The sequence below is a fragment of the Misgurnus anguillicaudatus genome, chromosome 10 (assembly GCF_027580225.2).
Source record: "Misgurnus anguillicaudatus chromosome 10, ASM2758022v2, whole genome shotgun sequence".
Lineage (NCBI taxonomy): Eukaryota > Metazoa > Chordata > Actinopteri > Cypriniformes > Cobitidae > Misgurnus > Misgurnus anguillicaudatus.
The window spans coordinates 8,024,722-8,047,421 of NC_073346.2; the positions used below are offsets into that span (position 1 = coordinate 8,024,722).

Consider the following 22,700-nt stretch of genomic DNA (forward strand, 5'->3'; position numbering starts at 1 on the left):
GTTGCCATATTTAAACTAATAATGTGATGTGTCATTTTTATTTTTATTTTGTCTTATTAATTTATTGTTTTATAATTTATTTATTTACTTCTCTGCAGGCTATAAGCACTTGGTCAACTTTTTAACTGTCTCAAAGGCCAGTTGAGTAGTATTATTATGTGTTTAAACAGTCATTTAACAAACATGATGTACAGGTAGCCTATTTAACGTGAAATGTGGGACATTAGAGAAGTCCTATAGCGAAAGAAAAGAAGTTTAGAGACGAATAAGAGAGAGAGAGAGAGAGAGAGAGAGAGAGAGAGAGAGAGAGAGAGAGAGAGAGAGAGAGAGAGAGAGGGGCGTGTGCCCTCGAGCTGCCCAGCGTCACAGCTTACACAAGGACAAAAAGTTGTGGGGTAAACGACAGGAAAACCCTACACCCCTCCCTCCACTCTCACCCGAGGGGAGTGAGTGAGTGAGTGTGTGAGTGAGATAGAGAGTCGGGAGCGCGCTTGAAGGAAACGGGGAAAACATCGCTGCGTAACTCCGCTAAACTTTGCGACTTCTCGTTAAGTGACGAATAAAGTTCAATCCCGCGTGTCTGTATCCCATTAAGTTCACGCTGAGATCGGATTTTTCCTCAGGACGGACGGCGGTGCGTGAGGAGGACAGCATGAGCACTGTGTGCAGGTAACACCATCCACCACACATGCCTTCAACATCACAAACTAATGACATTTATAACCGGAATGGTGTATATAACCAATGTGAGGGTTTTGTCTATCATTGTGTCTAAAAACAGCATCTATTATGAGGTTAATGCATTTACCACAGCCCGTGGGCTTGTGTCCACGCGCACAGAGCGCGGGTCTGTCGCGGGTAAGGGATTTTATCACAATACTGATAATTTGGTACTGTCCTGATTATATCGGACAAAAATATTTATTTATGCTTGACATAAAAAAAGTTTGAGTGTTTGTTTTCCAACTATAGGATTGTTTAGGATTCTTATAGGATTTGTATATGATCCCTTTAGGATTGTTTGGAATTATGTCTCATTAGCATTCCTTTGGGATTTCTGACAAGGTAATAAGGTTTCATTATATAGTGCAGAGCCATCAATGTTACTGTATGGAGAGCTTTTATGTACTATGGAGGGACACAGTTTTTTGTTATGACTTTATCCAGCAGACTTTAGGGTGGTAAAGGCGGGGGTCATTAATGTGGCTCGAGCGGCCCCGGGCCCCTGACTCTGATGGTGCGCTGAGGTTTCCGTGGTGCACCGCTGTAACCTACGTCTATGATTACGGGTCTGCGGCTGCACTCAAAATGTCATGTATCATTTTAGACTGTTCTGAAATACTAATAGTACACCACAGATGATGTGGAAACTCATCGGTCAGATAAACATTATTGGTACAAACAACCACAATGTTTTGTTGTGATTGACACTCTGCTATTTTATGTGGGGTCCAAGCCACCCAATTTTCCTGTAAAAAATGTTAAAGTGATATAAAATGGTCATTTAAATAAAATGCAGTAAAAGCAATGTACAGTAGACAAATTAACAGATGAAGTTTCTTGTTGTACAACAAAGTATGCACTTTTCCAAACGATAAAAAAAGATAAAATGTTTTTCGTTTATATCTCCCATGGATGAGTGATTAATACTGGGTACTCAGGTTTTAACTTGGTTATATATTACATATACACATATAATACACGTTAATTTGTAACTCGTGTTTATGTTCTTATTAGTATTTTTATGTGGGTAATAATACAATTTATTGCATAAATACGACATGCGGCAAGCACGTAGCCTGTTTTAATAACTGCTTGTGCATCTGTGGCATTGGCGCCATAGTTAATCTGCTAATGACTCTTGTCTTTTCATCGCATCGTTTACAACATTTGCTTGCTATCCCTTCAAACATCCCTTCAAACACGTTTCAAATGATGATTTAAATACCGCTTGATGTTTTTTGCAACAAATTTAATGAAAGATAAGCTCTGGTGCAGTTTATGATTGTTGCTAAACTACTGTAATATTATAGTGTAACACAGTTTTATACTGTAATCCTTTGGCACCACAATTCTGGCACAGTTCGAATGTCATTATGGTGGCACGTGCAACACAACCTTGTTTTTGATGCCAACTAGAAGGCGCTTATTAACTTCATAGTGTAACTAAAGGTCGTAATAGCTGAATGCATACTTAAGTGACCTATGGGGTCAATTTTTCAAAAGGAGGACAGGCTTGAATATGTGGGTTATGGGCCTTCTGTTATGAAATGTGTTTGATATGGGAATGTTTTGAAGTCGAACACAGAGGAGGATGATGTCTTGCAGCGAGGAGTTGTGCGAGGTGGGAATGATCTGACAGGAGGAATTCCACAGAAGCCACTGAGAATTATGGGAGCTCATTAGTTTGTTAACACATTTTCTTAAATGTCCATGAGATGAATCTGAAGTGTCACATTATCACAATATTACTGAAATGATTACTCATGTACAGTAGTCAAATATTGTATTATGTTTTCATCTTTATTCTACTTATGACTGCTTATCTTTATGTCAGCAATGTTTTTTGCTCTTCCTCACAGATTGTGTGCAGTTTGGTGTTGTGTGTTGGCCGTGCTGCCTGCATCTACAGCTGATACAGCAGAGAAGGAGGTAAGAAACACGGATGATGATGATGATGAATTGACATTTAACATCAGAACTGATACAGTACAGGAAAAGGTACAAAAACTGTCACTGGGTGGTACAAATGAGCATTTTAGAGAGAGTTGCGCTAATGTGTCTCATACTGTCCATTCCCTGCAGAAAAAAAACAATAAAATCATTATAGAAAAGTCTAATGGTTTTATTGGTTTTATTGGGAATTTTATTGGTTTTAATGGAATATGGCCTAAAACACATTACAGTGGAGTGGTTTTAATGGTAAAAGCTAATAGTTCATATTAATATTTTAATGGAAACCATTAGAATTTTCTGTAATGGTTGTATTGTTTTTTCAGCAGGGCATGAACATACATGTGGCGAATAAGCAATAAAAATCAATGCAACGTTATTATGTGGAGCGACTGTTTATGCTGCGCTGTTTGGGATTCGCCCTCAGTCTTTGTGTGCGAGCGCATTTAAGGGCACTCAGTAGTGCATACGAGAGATGCGTTTCAAAAAGCAAGCAAACATAAAATCTTTCTGTTCTTGACAGGACACATACAAACAAAATGATCTCCACAGTACTCTTTTTTCCAATAAAAACATTTGTTTATATGTCTTAAGTATAGATTACAGTCAGAAACCAGTCTGTGCTTATTTGGTCTAAAAGAGACAGTAACCTAAATTAACCTACTTAAGTCTGTGTCATTAATGTTAATCAAACAACCCAAAACAAAGATAAAATCACTTCTGTAGCTCTAAAAATAATAATAATTATATTTAATTCATACAATAAAGACAGTGCTATGATTCATTTAATTCGATTTCTGTACCTAATGCTAATTTTAGCCCTTACTTAATGTGCAACTTTGTTTTTTTTTTAATAAATGTTTGTAATTTCTTTTTTTGTTATTAGATTTTCCCACTCCCTTTTTTGCTGATCCGAAAAATAATCCGATCCGTGCCTCAAAAAACTGTAATGTGATCCGAACCATGAGTTTTGTGATCACAGCCCTAGTAAAGTTAGTACACAATCATATCCATAAATGCAATGGTACTACTAATTGGCATAATAATTTCTTTCGTGTCCTCTTTTCCGGTTTTCGGTTTCAGCCAAGAATTTTCATTTCGGTGCATCCCTAAAATGTATACGTATCTGCACTTAAATGCTAACTATAAGGATGTTTTGAAAGGGTACCATCCCAACGACAATTTTTTTATGTTCCAAAGAGAGGGTACCTCGCATCATTTGCATTAAAGGATTTGATGATGTTTTAGAATTGATCTTTTAGAGGAATTGTGTGAAGTTTGATACTTTTTGATTGACTTTTACAAGGTGTTTGGACATAAATGTGTGTTGGCAGTGTGTGAACACAACCACCCTACAATGAAAAAAAATCCACCCTCATTTTTTAGTCCCAATTAAACCAAAGCAGTCTCATTAGACATGCTGTTTTGATTCTCTTGTTAATGTGATGTCACACTGATAAAGCTCCGCCCATGGCCACTGACTGACTGGTTGATTTTACCCAAAAGCGTTTCTAAATGTGTTTGTTAGCACATTGTAGCACTACTATGGCTAAAGATGCTATTGTCTCAGACTGTATTCAAAGGAATCAGATCTATTTTTAACCAAAAGTGCTCATTGTCTGTTGGCTCATTTAAAGGTACACACATGAAAACAGCGCTTTTTGCTCCCACCCAAATGGGGACATTATGGACCTGCATTTAAAATGATCTGTGGGGTATTTTAAGCTGAGACTTTACAGAGACACATGAGATTTATATTACATCTTGTAAAAATAAGCATAATATGTGCCACATTTATGCAGAAATAAAGAAACTATAGGTTTGTGGATGTATAAAGAGAAACACATTATGTGAGGAAGGATCAGATCAACTCTGTTGGCCTCTACTGTCAGTGCTGTTTCTGACCATTAAATCGGCCAGCATGAGCTGATCTTTCCATTGTTTGGACATTTGGTCCGCTCTGATGTGTGATGCACCTTCGGGAATATTAGGGTTGTGGCTATAGCAGGGCGTTGTTGTGAAAAAATGCCATTTGCAGTTTGTGCACATGTTCAGTATATTGTACGTGACAGAAGCCCACACACACATGTATGTATACACAAATGAGGATGCACTGCAGCTGCTGGAAATGGCAGTGGCAGGTTCATGCTGTGGGTTTTTCATGCGTGTAGTTTGTACAGCGGGGTGTTATGCTCTATTGCGGTAAAAACAACATGAGATGTAGAAATACAAAGAAAGAAATGCCATTGAAAACTAAAATTGCAATTGTTGTTTTATTCGTCAGATGTTCGGCAGCGCCGCGTGCTACGTGTTGTAACGGGCAAGAAATCACACGCATACAGAGATTACACTGGCTACTGCACTGTACTGTGCTACAGCTACAACAACACATCTGTCTGTCTATCTGTTGTCTGTCTTTTCATCTATAAACCTTTATTTATTCATCTATCCATTAGGGATATTGACCAAAATTTCTATCTCTGTAATTTTGGGATGAATGGCTATATACGGTAGTATTTTCCACAAAGTTGAATAAATGTTTACATGCAAGTAAAAGCCGTGTGGAGAGGCATTTCTAGCAGAGCTTTTGTTGCAGAAGAGTCATACCAGACCATACCCATATAGCCATGTATTCAGTGCAGGCGCAGACTTGGCATGGTATGACCTTGATGGCAATTTGGACAGGATTAGAGGTGCATTACAGGCCTCGTTCTGTGTTTATCTTTCTTTTTTTAGTGTACTGAAAGGATCCTTTTGTTTGTCGGTCCTGATCCTCCTACCTCTGCATACTCTACAGACGCTCAGATCCTTCGCTGCTGCGATTGATAAAATTAGTTATGTAAGTCACTAAAGTGGAATTAGATCCGATCTGTGTTAGCAGTCTAAAGAATGTCACCATATCGGACTGAAAACCTGGAGCTCGCCCCGTTATTCTTGAATCCAGTAAACATCATTACTTAAATTATGAGTCATATGTCATTTATGTCTGGGCACTTTAGTACAGTACATATGTTTCGACTTGAATGTTGTTATGTTGGGTGTGGTTGTTCCGTTTCTTTTTTGCGACAATTACATGCTTTGCTCAAGGTTTCGACTTGAAATGCTGTGTGTAATTTGATATTGATCTGTCTGGATTTTTATATAACGTCAGCTCATTGGAATTTATCTGAAGCACCTCGACTGACTTGGCATTTGTTTGAGGTTAGGATTATGGTTTGATCACCAATTTCAATGTTTGTTGTTACAGCTAGGAATCAATTCTGAATCATGTGTGTATATGTAACACATAAAAGGGATAATATACAGTCGGTCATTATCATTAAAATATTCCCAGACAAGATGATCATCCTTACATCACCATGAAATGGTTTATTTTGTGATAACCACTGTCTGACTGTACGTTATCTAGCCTATTACACCGCTACTTGGCAAGAAATAAATACGTGGACGTGACATATTGATGTGAGATTTTGTTAAGCGAGACGAAATAGACTGTGCAGTGATTTGAGAGAAACCAGGACAGCTATGTTTGAAAGAAATGGTAAATTTTTCTGTAGTCTGCAATGTTTGACTTTATTACAATATCCTGTGTCAGTCATAAGCAATGGTCAATTAATAGAAATGTTTACTTACATCCTCGTTAAACATCATAAACGTTGTGTATTATATACAGTATTATTATAAAATGTTTAGGCATTAAAGGCAGTTTAGCAGATTTGATTCAGAAACATTTTTAGTTATGCTGGTTGAAAGTCCTCACATTGTGATCGCAATCACTATGTTAAATTGTCTAAATGTATTTGTATAAATATGTCGTCTGCGAAAGGTGTAGGACCAAAAAGTGTTCAACAAATCATTGAACTCGGACCGAATGCAATAATTGGACGCATGCAATTTTTGCTCCTCTTCTGTGAACGTGTTTTGCATACCACTGCGCACCCTGTTCACGCAGACATCATTAATCATTATTAGCGTGTTCATGTCCGCTGTGTAAACAGCAACAACCAAACTTTCCTGCTCAACCGGCAACAAGAGACATAAAACACCCCCCCCCCCCATAAAAATAGCATTGGTGGTGGTATTGTTTTTTCACGATGGAGACAACTGCGCAAGACAAAGTGTCTAAAAGACGATGCCATGTTTGCAGTGTTTCTTCATGTGTTAAAATGAGGCATGGCTTTGGATGGTGATTTGCATGAAGGGTGGGATCGTGATTTTAATGCTAGCAGGCTACAGTTAGCACTTTTCAAAATCGGCTACACTGCCTTTAACTACTGCATCTTACACATGTGCTACAGACTTAAAATATCACGTATGAAAGCAAAGGCCAGAGTATAGTCAGTTTTTTAGATGTACACGATCGTACGTGCGTGGTAAAATGCACAACCTTGCAATGTATGGTTTATTTGACTCATACATGTGCACAGAAGTTTGACGCATGTGCATTGCGACAAAATGCAGAGAAACTCTGGTGGTGCGCATATAGCAGGGTTCCTCAAATCTAACCCTGGAGGGCCGGGGCACTGCAGAGTTTAGCTCCAACCCTGATCAAACACACCTGAGCAAGCTAGAAAATCACAGGTAGGTAAGTTTGATTAGGGTTGAAGCTAAACTCTGTAGTGCTCCGGCCTTCAAGGGTTAGATTTGAGGAACCCTGGCATATAGCATGCATTTCATCAGGCGCACTGTACGCGGACCCTTGTGTACACATTTAAATGGACTATACTTCGGCCTTAAGTCTCAAACTTTTTAACTTTGTTTTGACAGGTGACTGGACGACGGTCTCGTCAGGCAGAGGAGGATGGGCTAGAAGGGGTGTGGGGTCCATGGAGTGACTGGACAGAGTGTTCTCAGAGCTGTGGTGTGGGTGTATCTGAAAGGAGGAGACAATGCATGCCACCGCCCCATACCCCGCCCCTTGTCTGGAGCAGACCAGCTTACCGGCCCCAAGGTGTCCCAAACCACACCCCTGTAATCTCTGCTGTAAGACCCCACTACAACTCCTTGTATCCTGGCAACGAGTCCCCTCCATATGGAGCAGGGGTTGCTGAGAGACCTCCGTTTTATTCTCCACCTCTCCCAGCCAATCAAAATCCTGGATTACCACTGTACCGAAATGAAGCTGGTAGTGCCGGGCCAGCACAGTTCGGCCCACCCAATCAGGAGCCAGTTTCAGTTTACAGGTCACCTTTGTTTCCTGGCTCATCGTCATCATCCTCTTCACTTACATATAACCAAAATGCAAGAGTTCCTGGACGGCCATCTGGTCATGGGCCAGGAAGAGCTGCGGCGAGTGGTAGCAGGAGGTCAGTTACCACCAATAGGGCTCCAGCATCTGTAAGAAGGTGAGCAGGATTGGTCACCATTAGGGAGGACCTTCCTGTTTACACAAAAGTTTTGGACACACTTAATGTCTTTGCAGACAATGTATGACTGAATGTAAATAGATTTATATTTAATGCAGTTTTATTGATTAGATGTCCAGAAGTGTCCCAAAATAATTTTTGCGGCCACTGTAGCATATTCCTATCCAACATTTATGTCTTCTCTTTGTGTTCCAGGTCTAGTTCTTCTATTCGCCCTGGACAGTTTGGGTACGGCAGGGTCCCGTACTCTCTCCCCCTGCACCGTCAAAACCGTCATGTGCACCAGACGCGCCACCACAACAGCACCACCACAGACAGTCTCGATGTCCTAGACATGAATCCCATCTTAGCTGAAGACAAAACAGAGGGAGATGTTGAAACAACTAATGCAGACGTGACCAAAATTGGCAGAGAACGAAAAGAGGAGGGGAGATCAGAAAAAGACAGGGTCGAGATGGAGACAGAAACCCTTACCGTCACTAGAGAAAAGAGTGATGATGCAGCAGAGAAGCCAATGGATTCAGAGATGCACAGACGACCAGAAAGAATAAGGGAACGAGAGCGACTCCCTCATTCTCAGTCTCGGACCCAGAGACAAAGCCATGCGCACGTGGCCCGTGACAGACGCATTGACGGCCGGGCTTCTCGCCAAGTCCCGCACCCTTACACACAAACTATCTATAGAGCACAAACTCCCAGAGACCCTACTTCTTACAATCTGCATTCCCCCAACCTCCAAACAACCTCAACAAACTCGAACCCTGAACCCTGGGTCTTGCAAAATCAGCCACCCAGAAATGAAGCTTCCAACAACTATAGATGCTCTGGAAGGAACAGAGAGTACCGCAGGTGCAGTTTACAGGTAAGAACATCACATATAGAAAATTAGGAAATATGAAAGAAACCAATCTTTATTAGCTTCTTAACTCTTCCATGATGTATTTCGTTCAGTGGTGAAATTAATTAAAAAAAGTTTTCGACTTGCGATATGCACAGACAACTAAATGTAAGCCTTTGTTGGTTGATTTCCCTAAATATGCCTAAGGTTTTCCCTAAATATCCTTAATAATATAAATAGTGTGATACCAAAATATCGGTTGTGCATCATGATTGGCCCAACACAACACAACACATGACCACTTTTTGCTTTATCTTAACCAACAATGTTAAACAACAATGTTAAAATAAAACAATACAAAATTAAAGAATATGGCCCCTAATAAATACCCCCAAACCTAACCCTAAACCCAACATCTCCCAGGATTTAGGCTGTAGCTGTATCCCATCTAGCCAGAACCGCTACTTTCATCCTAATCCTTCCCCTAAACCTAACATCTCCCAAGATATTAGCGTTTGCTGTAAACCTTCCGCTCAAAACCCAAGACATATAAGATGCAATCAGATTTGACGTGTTGCCAAATTGTCTGCCATGATTGTAGTTTCATATCTGAATATGCTCGCCCTAATAAAGGAATTCATGTACACCTACTGTAGGATGGCACAAGGGTGGGTAAATTATAAAACAAATGTAACATTAGGGTCGACTATTTCTTTAACTGTGGCTTTGTAAATTGGCTAATCAGGATTTATTCTGGTTTAGGCTAAATCGATGTGTCTAGTGCCAATTATTTAACCATCCACATCATAATGACCTGAACTGTCATGTGTAATTTTTCTTCAGGCTTATTCCACTAAAAACTGTAAACACTAAAATCAATCATTTTTCTAAACTGTTTGGCGACACTAGCTAAATTTCACATTTATGTTGTAGCGCGGCACAAACAAATTTGCCTTGTACTAATTATGGGTACGTTTTCCCATTGGAAAGTCCCCAGTTACATGACTCAAGAAGCTCTGCTTTCTAACCGCAGTTTGGTGAAAGTGCTTCATCCAACAGTAATTAAAGTTGATTATTAAAAGATTTCATCAAACACGTTCTGCCCACTAGAGTTCAATACATGGATTTCCCCCTCATTCAGCTGGATCTAGCATGCCATCTCTCACAGTCTCCACAGCAGGCAGTTTCTCCCGCTTTCCTTCCAGATTGATTTGGTTCATTTGCACAGAGCCTTGATGAATGTAACTCCCCTGATGAATGTTGGCCAGGGCCGGATTGTTGTCAATCATAAATCACCCGATTCCCTTTAATCCAACTTTTCAGGATCAGCCTGGGCGGTAGTTATTCGCTCCAGGCCGTTCCAGCGGCTCAGGGCAGCTTGCGAGCTCTCAAAACCAGAGTTAGTCATTTCTGAACTGCAGTCAAGTTGATGTGGTAAAGCAGTTTTCTGTTGTTACTTCTCCAAACAGAAGTAACAGACTTTGTGATAAATTCATTTAAATGCATCCCATAATGTACATGCACACAAGCTGTAATGTTTGTGTTAATTGAACCTGTGGCTAGTTTTATAGTCTCTTGAGTGTGAGTTTACTTCAGCTGTGATTGTTTACCTAGTTTTCTGTGCCTGGGTGCAAAAAAACATATAGTTAGTTAACTGAATGTTCAATACAAGGTTAGCTCTGTTGATAACATACACCAGAAGTGTAAAGGGTATTGAACCCAGAACATTCTTTTAAGAGCATCTCTGACAGACAAAATTTCCCTGAGGTAACAGATTTTTTTAAATATATTGCAACACAAACACATTATCTCTCGCTCTTACCTAAGCATTTATACCAGACATTTCACAATAGTTTCTGTCATAATACAACATTAGGCAAGTGGTTAGCGTGTACACAAATGAGCGGTGTGATTGAATGAAACAAAACAACTACTGATGTTATGATTGGTAAAGCATACTTATGATGTTTGCTTGTTTTTTTCCATTCAAAATCATCAAAAGCAATAAGTAATCGGGTATTGTGTACCCTGGTTTTGAAAAACACTCTGTTTTGATGGGTGGGCCGCATTGAAGACTTAGAAGTAAACGGCCACTGCTATGATTAGATAATGTTTTTTCGTAGTAAACTAGCTTTCAACTTCTCTGTCATTACATGTGGGACATTGTTTTGAAAACTTCCGTTGTGGAAAATGAAAGCCGTAGGGATTTACACATATGTGTTTCTACCACAAGATGGTCCATGCACAAGACATGATGCACATCAATGATAATGTGCATGTGTGAAGTAGCAAACAACAAATCTTCAAACGCCACGGGACTAGAAATTATCGTAAACAACACTGTAAGCACGCATCCGAATCTAAATCGCGGCTGGCTCGACCACAAAAACAGTAATACCAAGTCCTTGCGACTAACTTTGTAGGTTTCTACTGTACTTGTAAGGTTGCTCTTATGACCTTTATTATTCGTTCAACGTTTTAAGTAAATTAAAACAGTCTGTGGTTAGACACGAATGTTACACACAATCAGGACATATCAAGCGATCTCTAACAAATCAATAGTGACACATAGTACTAAAATTGTACTGCTTTTTAATCACAGTCTGTCTGCAAATCCAGCATCGACCTGTGGCTTGTTCGCTCAATGTTTTACCCACGTGAGCTGAAATTTCTTTTAAAATAAACCTTAACCACGCATTCCTAATATCAGATATCGAGGGATGGTTATACAGCGACTGTGTTCTTCCACAGCACAATATTTTGCAGTCTTATTTTGCAACATATTTGTTGCTTGGTCACTCTATCCGATTTGTGGGGCGGGGCTATTGGAAGTAGACGTTGATATGCTTCTGTGGACTGAGGTGGTGTTTAAATGATCGACTACTTCATAGATAGGCACATTCCAGAACCTGCCAATAACGGTTGATATTTTAGTAACAAGGACATTTTTAGTTCTGAAATAGAGTAGAGTCAATAGAGTCAATGGTGTAGTAGTTGCCACAACCGATTGGGGGAAAGTTTTTGGCACATCTACTAGTGGGGATGGTTTGAATGCTTCTCTGACCAAACCTTTTTACCCAAAATTGAATGAACTATCACTTTCTACCATATAAATCCAATATATCACTGCCCGTTCTACCTGTATGTACTGTGTAACTTTGTAATTACTAATTACTCATATACATAAGTACATGTATAGTAGGTAAAAAGATATTGTTCAGTTAGTACACTGTAAGTTCACATACTGTAAAATAAAGTGGAACCAGACTCCTTACAAAAACGTACATGATCTTCAGATCAAGCCATAAAAGGCATTTTTGACTGATAAATCGATAAAAACGCATGTCAGACTGCATCTCTGAAACCTCTCGTCTAGTCAACATAAAACTTGGTAGGCATCACTGCTACCAAACTTTAGCATACCCGCCAGGTTTGGTTATAGTGGTATATACAGTACTCTGCTAAACGTTTCATTTATTTGGCATAAAGGTCATAAGTCTGTTTTGATTTTAAGGACATTTAAGCACTATTCGGACGGGATTAGTTTTCCAAACGGCTTCTGAGTTTCAACGTGTCCCCCAGGACGTCTGTGATTTTATGTACCGATTCGGACGGGATTAAAATGATGCAGGCTATTGAGATGGGAGTGTCTGTTTCATGCATTTTGGAGTTGCAGTAGCACGTGCTCTGGATACGCGTGTTTGTAATGTTTAATATTTTGTTTAAATGTAAAATTATGACAGAACATGTAATTTATTAATTTAATTTTAACAAATCAAAATAAAATATACAAATCCTACTAAAGTAACGTTAGCCTACGTGTTTTATATAACTGTCTGCTTATAATAAACACAAAGAAATTAAGAAATAATGATTAATAAAATGTAATATCTTTATTAATTAACATTACCATTCCGGAGTTGAACAACTTTGAACGGAGTTTCTAATAACGTTAATGATATTACAGTGGCCAGTCTTAACAGTGTTTGATATTCAGCTCGTCTTGATTTAATTATTTTATTTTGCCGAATGCGAAAAAACATTCATATCTGAATGAATGGGACTCAGCAAATACAATATACGCGCATTAGTAAGACCTTACGGCAGATCACGTTGGCCAAAACACGAAATGAACCGCGTTTTCAAAAGATATTGCGGGCAAACACAGACATTTGCATCCGGACGGGATTACATTTCTCAGAGGACCTCTGAGTTCGCGAAAAACAGTAGGTAAATTGCTCTGGAATTCTTACGGAAGTCGTCAGAGAAAAACACAGACATGGCCGATTCGGACAGGATTAAAAACACAGAGGACCTCTGAGAAGCACAATTTTCTCAGAGGTCCCCCTGTAAAACTAATCCCGTCAGAATAGGGCTTTAAACTGCATGGGGAAAGACTATGTCCTTAGATCACCTCAGGATGACCTTAAGATGTTTCAACCCATTATTCACTTCCAGTATCCATATAATTATTATGTAGGGTTTTCTTAACCCAAATGGTTTGTTATATCTGGGCACTGAAGTTTTACAGAACCCAGGAAACGTTCTTAGTTGGTCTCCCTGAGTGCTGTTATTGGGATAAACATAGCAACGCATTTTTTTTTGACAGTGTTTGACAGTCCCTTTATCTGACGTAGGATTCCTGAACATAGTCCGTCAAACTCACATACTTAGATTTCAAGTGCTACGTCTGAACTCTTCAGAGACTAAACTGCAGTCTTTCTCTTTTAAACACTTTCTGTGCCTCTTTCCCTAAATATCACCAAGGTAGCAGTTGTTTGACACAAAAAACAATTCTAAAAACTCACTTACGCAGTCCTTAAGGAACGCTTTGTTGGTCAAAGGTAAGACTTTATATAGTATACAGTATATCTTTTTATAAAGTTTCCATTTTCTCAGACAGTTCTCTTAGGCCATATACACACAGCAAAGTTTCAGGAATGACAACTGCATTTAAATGTGAATCCCCGGCCTAAAGTGTCATCATATATTATGGCAAATTGTGTCGGAATGACCAAATTTTCATTTATATTTTTACATTCTCTATTAAACCAAAAGCTACACCTGTTGATAGAGTCAGCAAATCGAGTTAAAGATTCGAAAAATCGAGTTAAAGGTTCAAAAACAAAAGCACAGCATCCATACCTTAAAATCACTGGTAAAACTAATAGATTTGGCACAGAGTCAAAAACAATATCAGTATATGTTTGTATATGTAAACGTTTTTTCTTTTATTGTTTGATTGACATTGAGACAGACAGCTTTAAGATCTACTGTACAATGCAAGGATCTAATATAATGTTACACATCAGATATTTTCCCTAAGAAAAGTTAATCAAACATTCACTTTAGACATACCAGATTATATCTGTGTGAACTGTAATTCTGTATATACTTTATGTGTATATATCGGGGTCACGCACTCGCGCATCTGTGTGCATGCTTTGGATCTGTCAGTCAGCGTTGGGAAGATCCTTTTCGAGTCTTGTCACTCTTAATAACTCTTTTAACGTCAATCAGTTTCTGAGCTTTATCTCTCTTAATAACTCTTTTAATATCTAGCATTTGCGGTTTTGACGAAAATGATATTAAAGCTTTATGTTTTGTAATTTAGCTAAACCACTGTCTACAGATACATTATGTATTGTACGTGTATATTATCGTAAAGCTGCTTTGCAGATTGCTGTCCACATATTATCAGGTTCTTGGAGTTATGGAAGTGAAGTGACATCCAATTTTAGCTGCATTGAGTATAGGGCCTTTAAGTTTGAATTAAGGGTGCTTAATTGCTTGATCGGAGCACCCTTACTGTGCATTCATACCAGACGCCAGTGAAATTAATAAATCGCGCTGTTCACGTGAAGTTGAACACTTAAACATTTTGAATTAATTCACTTCATTTGCGTGTGAAATTCAGACGCGAATATTCTAAACTTGACAGCTCTAGCTAGCTTGAAGTCTCAATATGTATGTATAGACGGTTTCATCGGACGCACATGATACATGTCTGGATCCGAACCTTACTTCCTGTTTCGTTTTTTAATGGTCTGACTAGTTGCTAAACTGATCTCTTGAACAAATGCCTCGTCGAAAATAACAAATGTTTTAGTTTCCTAGGGTAATCTATGTGTTGTTTTTTTGCTTGTTATATAAATTAACTACGTTTTAAGAACTTTGTTGTTATTTATTCTTAGCAGAGTTTACCGGAAGTTCGTGCGGACCGCGACAGCCGCTTGTTTATGTTGTTACTGCTGAAACGGTCTATATATAGCTCAAATTGAGTAAAGAGCGTTTTTTACAATTTACCAGATTCTCAGAGCTCCTCACTCACTTTCTTCCAAGATCCTTTTTATTTTTGTTTCTATAAAAGATGTGTCGTACAGCTGGTGTCCACATACAGCGACGATGACTTTGTCCTCCATTGTTGTTTTGTAGAGCAAGCTCCTGCTTGGTTAATGCGCCGTGAATATACGGCAAAGCTCGATTTTTCAACTCACACGATTTGCACAAATCATGCATAATGCTCGTCAACTGCTATGTATTACGTCTTCTCGCTTAACGCTTCATTCTCGTCTGTTCCAGAGCAGAATTACATTTCTAGGGTTTAATTAAAGTTAAAAAAATTGGCGCTGCAAATATGGTGGCAGGGTGACACGACTTCATTGAAAGGACTTTGGTATAACCCATTTAATTTGGTTGAATCAGATGAGAAAAATGTAAGGTTATATTGTAAAGTTGTAGAGATCGCTCTTGAAACTCAAGAAACCACTAAAAAGTCACTTTTAAAACGTTTGCTATAAGAAAAAATGTAAATTAGCGGTGTCTTTCTCCCCAGGAAAAGAATAAAGAATCTGCGAACCAGTAGACTTCAGTAGAAGCTTTCATTTTCTTACGGTACATTCACACAGGGTGAAAGTGTTAACGCTTGATGGAAGGCTTGTCTGAAGCGTGGCCAACAGCCAATCACAGTGGCCGCAACACATGCTCCGGTCTTCCATAAACTTAATTGGCTGGCTCTGCCTAGGTTACTTGCATAAAGCGAACTGATTGGCTGACGCACGCGTTGCCACTTGAAAAGTTGGGAAATGTTCAACTTCTGCCGCAAGCAACCGACAGATCCACAATTCAGTTCGGCAATGCATGACATCACCCATTAAAAGTGAATGGGAAGCGTTAACGCTTACGCCCCGTGTGAATGTACCGTTAGAGGTTTCTCTCATTGCTTTAGGAGAAACAACTGGGATATTAAAGAGATCTTACTTTTCAAATCGTGGTATGTGGTGAACAAAAAAGTTGTAATTACTTGCTCTATATGTGTAGCGTGTTTGTTTTATTAGAGGTTAGATGTCTTGGGAATGCTGTTGGGTTTACAACACTCGGTTTGGAGGAATGATAACCTATGGTTACTGTATGTGTACTTTACATACATGTGTGAGCAGGGGAACTGAGAGTAGTGGACTAGGGGAAATGAAAGAGTGGCGGGGTGTAGGGGGTGTCACACAATTACGCCATAACCCCGTGAAAGGCGGCACTGTTTTAAACACACACATCATCCACAGCCAGAAATAGAGAGGCAGAGAAACAGATATAGGGAAACAAGGAAAGTCTGTAGTGAAATAATAGCAATGGAAGGAAGTAAACATTTTGTTGAGCGACTGAATGGAAAGAGTAAGAGAATAGAGGAATGAAACATGAAAAAGAGAGAAGACGAAAAACAAACAGAGCTAAGACGACAAAAATCTACAGACTAAAAGCTATTCAATGTGTAGCCATTGAGCTAAGGATGGGCTTTCTCTCTCTCTCTCTGCACACACTAAATAAACATTTACGCTACAGTGCCAAAGGCTAAATCTCTTCACAGTGGCCTTTCCACAGTTCAAAAAGAGAACTTTGTCTCAAATTTACCTTATGATTAAATGAGAAAACAGGTCAATGATGTCAGACATAATTGTTTCTCATGGGTCAACTTCTGTTATTAACACAAAACTATCATACAAAGTACCTTGGGTATATAACAAGAGTCATACAGTACAGTGTACTTTTTATGATATTACCTGTCCAGTTCAAATTTACCATCTAATCATTCACCAAATTTACTTTGAGCAGTCATGTGACACGTGCCTGTTTAACCACAGGCAAAGGAGATCTACGTTCCTTCAAAACGTACACGCTTTATAAAATCTGCCAAAAAAGTTAAAAGTTAAGCCTTGAATACACTAAACGACTTTTGTTCAGATTTTTGCCCCGATTTGTACTCTGGACCAGATGGAGTCTAATCTAGATTTTGGGCAGTCTGTACTGACAGATTTCACACAAATGTTTCTAGTGCATGATGGGAACAGATTTTTTCAATCTTTAAACCAGTGGTCTCTCAATTTTAATATTTATTTAATAATTTTTATATTAGCTTGGCTTCTTTAAGTTAAAGTGCACCTATTTCATTGCCAAAACTTAATTTTGTTCATTTGGTATAATGCAATTTGTTTGTGTGGTTTGTGGTTAAAAAAAACGATTATTTTCCACATACCATACATTTTTGTAGCTCCAGATTTCACTCTCTTCCTGAAACATTGATTTGTAAAGCACTGTGTCCCTGATTGGCCAGCTAATCTGTATGTTGTAATTGGTCTGAATACATCTGACGTCAGCCGGAAATGTGACGCTCCTTACCATGTTTGAAAGATTCGCTCACAATGCAATGCTAACAGGATTAAACTTACAGGCCGTGAGTCAAAGCGGGAGGACTTATGATAATGTCAGTCTTTACAACATCACCAATCACAGGAAGTAAACTGTTGCCTACAATCCGTGTGTTTGTTGTAGTCTAAGAAAAGAGATTTACGTTGGAGATGATAACTCGTGCCATCTTTTACTTTGGGGTTTGTACCTTTTGCATATCCTTAACATGTACTAATACACACCTACACACCAAAGGAAATGTAAAAGCGTGAATAGGACCATAGGTGCCCTTTAACAATGATAAAACATATCAACAAGTAAAATAAAATAAAATCAACAAGTAAAACAAAGTTTTGAGTAGACTATATAAAAAAGTAGCCTTCCAGATTGTTTTATGCATTGTGGTAGCCCTTGCTCACAAAAGGTTGGGGACCCCTGCTTTAGACTATGATTGATCCAATCAGGGGATATCAAAGCATGTTTGATATTTTCAGCCAATTTTATAACACACATAGTAGCGTATGATGAGTCACTACAGAAACCAGAAGTCATAATACGCATAACAATATTTGACTCATCAGTGGAGATAAAACAGCTGACTACGCCGTTCACCACAAATCTGAAGAGTCCATCCTGATAGCTTCTACCCACCAAAGAATAGCAAATGCACTTTCTTCAGCATGCAGGAGTCGCTACAATAACTACTGTGCTCATCTTGTACACATCCATGTTTGCCCGTCTCTTTCAATGAGGTTGTTAGGAGTAATTCCTAATTCTTTTTGTCCCAGTGACACTTATAAACGAATGAGTAGCGTCCTCTCAGTGATTGACGAAAGATGGATGATGTGAACTTCACAGTTAACTCCCAAATTTTAGTCCCTCCCAAAAGTCACTCATCATTAGCATAAAGTTGTCGGTCGCCAACGGTCACTGTCAATCGTGTCGCCGGAAATCACCAGCTTTCCATTAAAATAAATGGAATCATGTCACTTTGTTGCAGGGTGTCGCTTGTAATGTGAACGAGGCATTAGGCCATGTCTTAATCGGATAATTTTGAATAGAGTGTTTTTGTTTGTTTCCAAGCATTTTCCAAAAGTTGCCACACTGAAACATCTGGAAATGTTATGTTTCTGTACTGCACAAAATGTAAAACTATGTATGTCTTTACATTACGCGAACAATGCATTGTCCAGACTGCATGCGGCATGACACATAGCACGACAAGACGCTTCAACATGCATCATCTACATCGCACATTTATTTACTTTCTGCCTCTTCGAAATGCAATCTGGAGTATGTACAAACTGATATTAATCTGACAATGCTATCAAGCTGGATAGTAGCCAAAACAACTGCAATATACTTTAATCCAGCATTTCAATTTGGGCTAAATGGGTCACACGCCTGTGTCACATCTCATCGTTTTTTTAAAATGCCTCATTGTCTCTTTCACAGTTCACACAACAACTAAAAGCTTATATTTATTTCAAAAAGCCATCTCAGTGTGGACAACAAGCCAAAATGGAGAGAAAGGCGTGTTTTTAAACAAAACCGTGTGTACATGGGCTCAGTCGTGTATTGTATAATGTTCAGCAAGTGAATGATGCCTGGTATTTTAAAGTCATGTAGTCTATTCCAGGCATTAGATGTTTTGATATTTTCTGCAGGGGTTTTGAAAAATTTAGGACACAGTGGTAATGTGGGACAATATAGAAAGAATTTGGCAGGAAATGAGTTCATATCTCTGCTGGGACTCGAATCAGACAGCTATCTATCACCTGTTCAAACGCCTCACTGTGATTTAATCTTTCATACAAGGTTTTCATAAGCATTTCGGTTCATTGAATTGTACAGATTGTTTATCTGAATTATTACACTGCATATTCAATGACCTAGTTAATATAGCGGTAAAGTATTTCGTGTTTTACCGAAGCTTGATTATAACGGTAAAGTGTGTGTGTGTTTGGAGCAGGTATTTCCTGTGATATCCTCTCTCTCTCTTATTCTTTCCATTCAGACATTAACTCGTTTGCCACATTTCGTTCTCCTGGAGCGAGAAGCCGTAAATTTCTTCTTTATTTGTCTATAATTCTTTAACTATTATTCCACAATTTTACAGATGCACTCCTCTTTCTCACTTTCTTATAATTATATAAGTTAGTAACCATGGTTAATATGCACACATTCATAGTTGTATTAACTTTACCGGAAACACACAAACACAAACTCTACAAGCATTATAATAACCAACATATTAAAATCATGTGTATGTTAGATCATCCTAAGCTCTTACACACACACTTTGTATGAAACCCAAATTCTTTCAGTGATACGCAAATTAGCCCCACATGCATCTGTCTCTCTTTCTCAGCTCTCTCTGATACTCATCGCAAGCTTGTGGAGAGTTTTATGGTGTTTGGTAAAGCAGGCATTACTATTTTTGTGTCTTATAATTAGGGTTTTTTCTGTGCAACAACACGCTCACACTTACTGATAATGGGGTCAATAAAACTGGGTGCTGAATCCCTCAATGTGAATAATGTCATAAAATGTAAGAAAGGGACAGCACTCACAGTTCAAGCTTCAAAAATAGCGTTTAATCGCCCACAACGATTAAACGCTATTTTTGAAGCTTGAACTGTGAGTGCTGTCCCTTTCTTATAATTAGGGTTAGCGATTTAAACAAACTCCTGACCATAAGTATTAAACCGTTGCGCTATTGACATGAATGATACCTCAAAAACCTCAAACCATTGGTTCATAAATATTAATTATGTTTGCCCAATAGTCCTTGACGAAAGCGTGCACCAGCCGAAGTAAAAACGAATCTGTTTCATGCGCAAAGCTATCGGATGCAAAATAAGCACTACTTACGTGGTACTAATACTCATTGTGCTCTTTTCCCTTTGATAAAAAATGGACACCAGCCACCGTCTGCATATTTGTACAGCTCGGTTGGCAAAGGCTCCTTTTTGCTCTTAAAGTCACTGTTTCTTGCAGTTCACCAACATTTTTCTTGGCATGTTGGCTGAGGCACTTAAAATATACTGATTGTTTCCAAAAACGTTACTTGAAAAGGCTTAAAACTTTACACTGGTTGCTATAGTATGCTGTCATCTAAGGAACCAGAATATCTTCGCTTTTGAGGTTGACCACACAGAACGCCCTAGCGACATCATAGCACTGCAACATATAAAAACACTCAAAACATCTATGCAACTACATAGCAATGCCCTGACAACCACTAATACCAGCATTACATCATAGCAATGCAAGCAGCATTCATAGTTTATTTAGATTAAGAGGATTGGTACAGTATTTGGGATGCACCGATACAAAGTTGCTGTGCCGATACCGATAATCAATTAGAATGACATCTGGCGACACCGATAGATATGGATAGAATCACTTTTAATTTCTTGTTTTTCAAATGCTTATGTTCTTAAGAAGTTAAGATCGTACAAACCACAGCTCTTTTGTCATTGTCGGCCTTGATTATTGGCACCAATATTACCGATTATAGGGGGATATATAGTTGCATTCCTAGATGTTACTGTACTTATAATACACATTTGGGAATTTTAATTGATTTACATGGAAAAGTGTGTCAAACATTTTTCTTTGTACTTTCTCATCACTATTTACAGTGAAGAAAAAAAGTATTTGAACACCCTGCTATTTTGCAAGTTCTCCAACTTAGAAATCATGGAGGGGTCTGAAATTGTTATCGTAGGTGCATGTCCACTGTGAGAGACATAATCTAAAAAAAATCTAGAAATCACAATGTATGATTTTTTATCTATTTATTTGTATGATAAAGCTGCAAATAAGTATTTGAATACCTATCTGTCAGCTAGAATTCTGACCCTCAAAGGCTTATTAGTCTGCCTTTAAAATGTCCACCTCCACTCCATTTATTATCCTAAATTACATGCACCTGTTTAATGTCGTTAGCTGCATAAAGACACCTGTCCACCCCATACAATCAGTAAGAATCCAACTACTAACATGGACCAAAGAGCTGTCCAAAGACACTAGAGACAAAATTGTACACCTCCACAAGGCTGGAAAGGGCTACGGGGAAATTGCCAAACAGCTTGGTGAAAAAAGGTCTACTGTTGGAGTGAAATCATTAGAAAATGGAAGAAGCTAAACATGACTGTCAATCTCCCTCGGATTGGGGCTCCATGCAAGATCTCACCTCGTGGGGTCTCAATGATCCTAAGAAAGGTGAGAATTCAGCCCAGAACTACACGGGAGGAGCTGGTCAATAACCTGAAAAGAGCTGAGACCACCGTTTCCAAGATTACTGTTGGTAATACACTAAGACGTCATGGTTTGAAATCATGCATGGCACGAAAGGGTCCCCTGCTTAAACCAGCACATGTCCAGGCCCGTCTTAAGTTTGCCAATGACCATTTGAATGATCCAAAGGAGTCATGGGAGAAAATTATGTGGTCAGATGAGACCAAAATAGAATTGTATAGCATCATGCTTTGGGGGTGTTTTTCTGCACATGGGACAGGGCGACTCCACTGTATTAATGAGAGGATGACCGGGGCATGTATAGCGAGATTTTGGGGAACAACCTCCTTCCCTCAGAGCATTGAAGATGGGTCGAGGTTGGGTCTTCCAACATGACAATGACCCGAAGCACACAACCAGGATAACCAAGGAGTGGCTCTGTAAGAAGCATATGAAGGTTCTGGCATGGCCTAGTAGCCAATCTACAAACCTAAACCCAATAGTGAATCTTTGGAGGGAGCTCAAACTCTGTGTTTCTCAGCGACAGGCCAGTGGACATGCACCTACGATAACAATTTCAGACCCCTCCATGATTTCTAAGTGAGAGAACTTGAAAAATAGCAGGGTGTTCAAATACTTATTTTCCTCACTGTAGATGTTTTGTTATATTGTACCTCTCTGGAAATGTGTTCATGTTTCAGCTTGCTGCTTTATTAAGCATGTTTAAGCTGACCGGCTGCTTTTGTCAGCTGGACACAAAGACGGACAAAAGAAAGTAAAGAGAAGGAGATCTTCAGTGAAAACTGCGTGTGGGTCACAGCTGTCATGTTGTTAGGGTTGATAACATGTGCAGAAAAATCTTAAGCCCTCACCAGATTAATCCGCTGTGGATACATCTG

General features: G+C 38.9%; 1 protein-coding gene across 2 annotated transcripts in view; it reads left to right on the forward strand.

The window, feature by feature from the left end:
* Positions 1-370: 370 nt before the first annotated feature.
* Positions 371-22,700, forward strand: part of adamtsl4 (ADAMTS-like 4) — a 67,586-nt gene continuing 45,256 nt past the window's right edge. The window contains exons 1-4 of one of the 2 annotated variants that reach the window (XM_073871838.1): positions 371-669; positions 2,583-2,652; positions 7,441-8,018; positions 8,235-8,901. In XM_073871838.1, coding sequence (XP_073727939.1) covers positions 653-669; positions 2,583-2,652; positions 7,441-8,018; positions 8,235-8,901 — 1,332 coding nt within the window. In that variant the 5' untranslated portion in view covers positions 371-652. The remainder of the gene's footprint in view (positions 670-2,582; positions 2,653-7,440; positions 8,019-8,234; positions 8,902-22,700) is intronic. The other variant, XM_073871839.1, reaches the window with a different exon arrangement.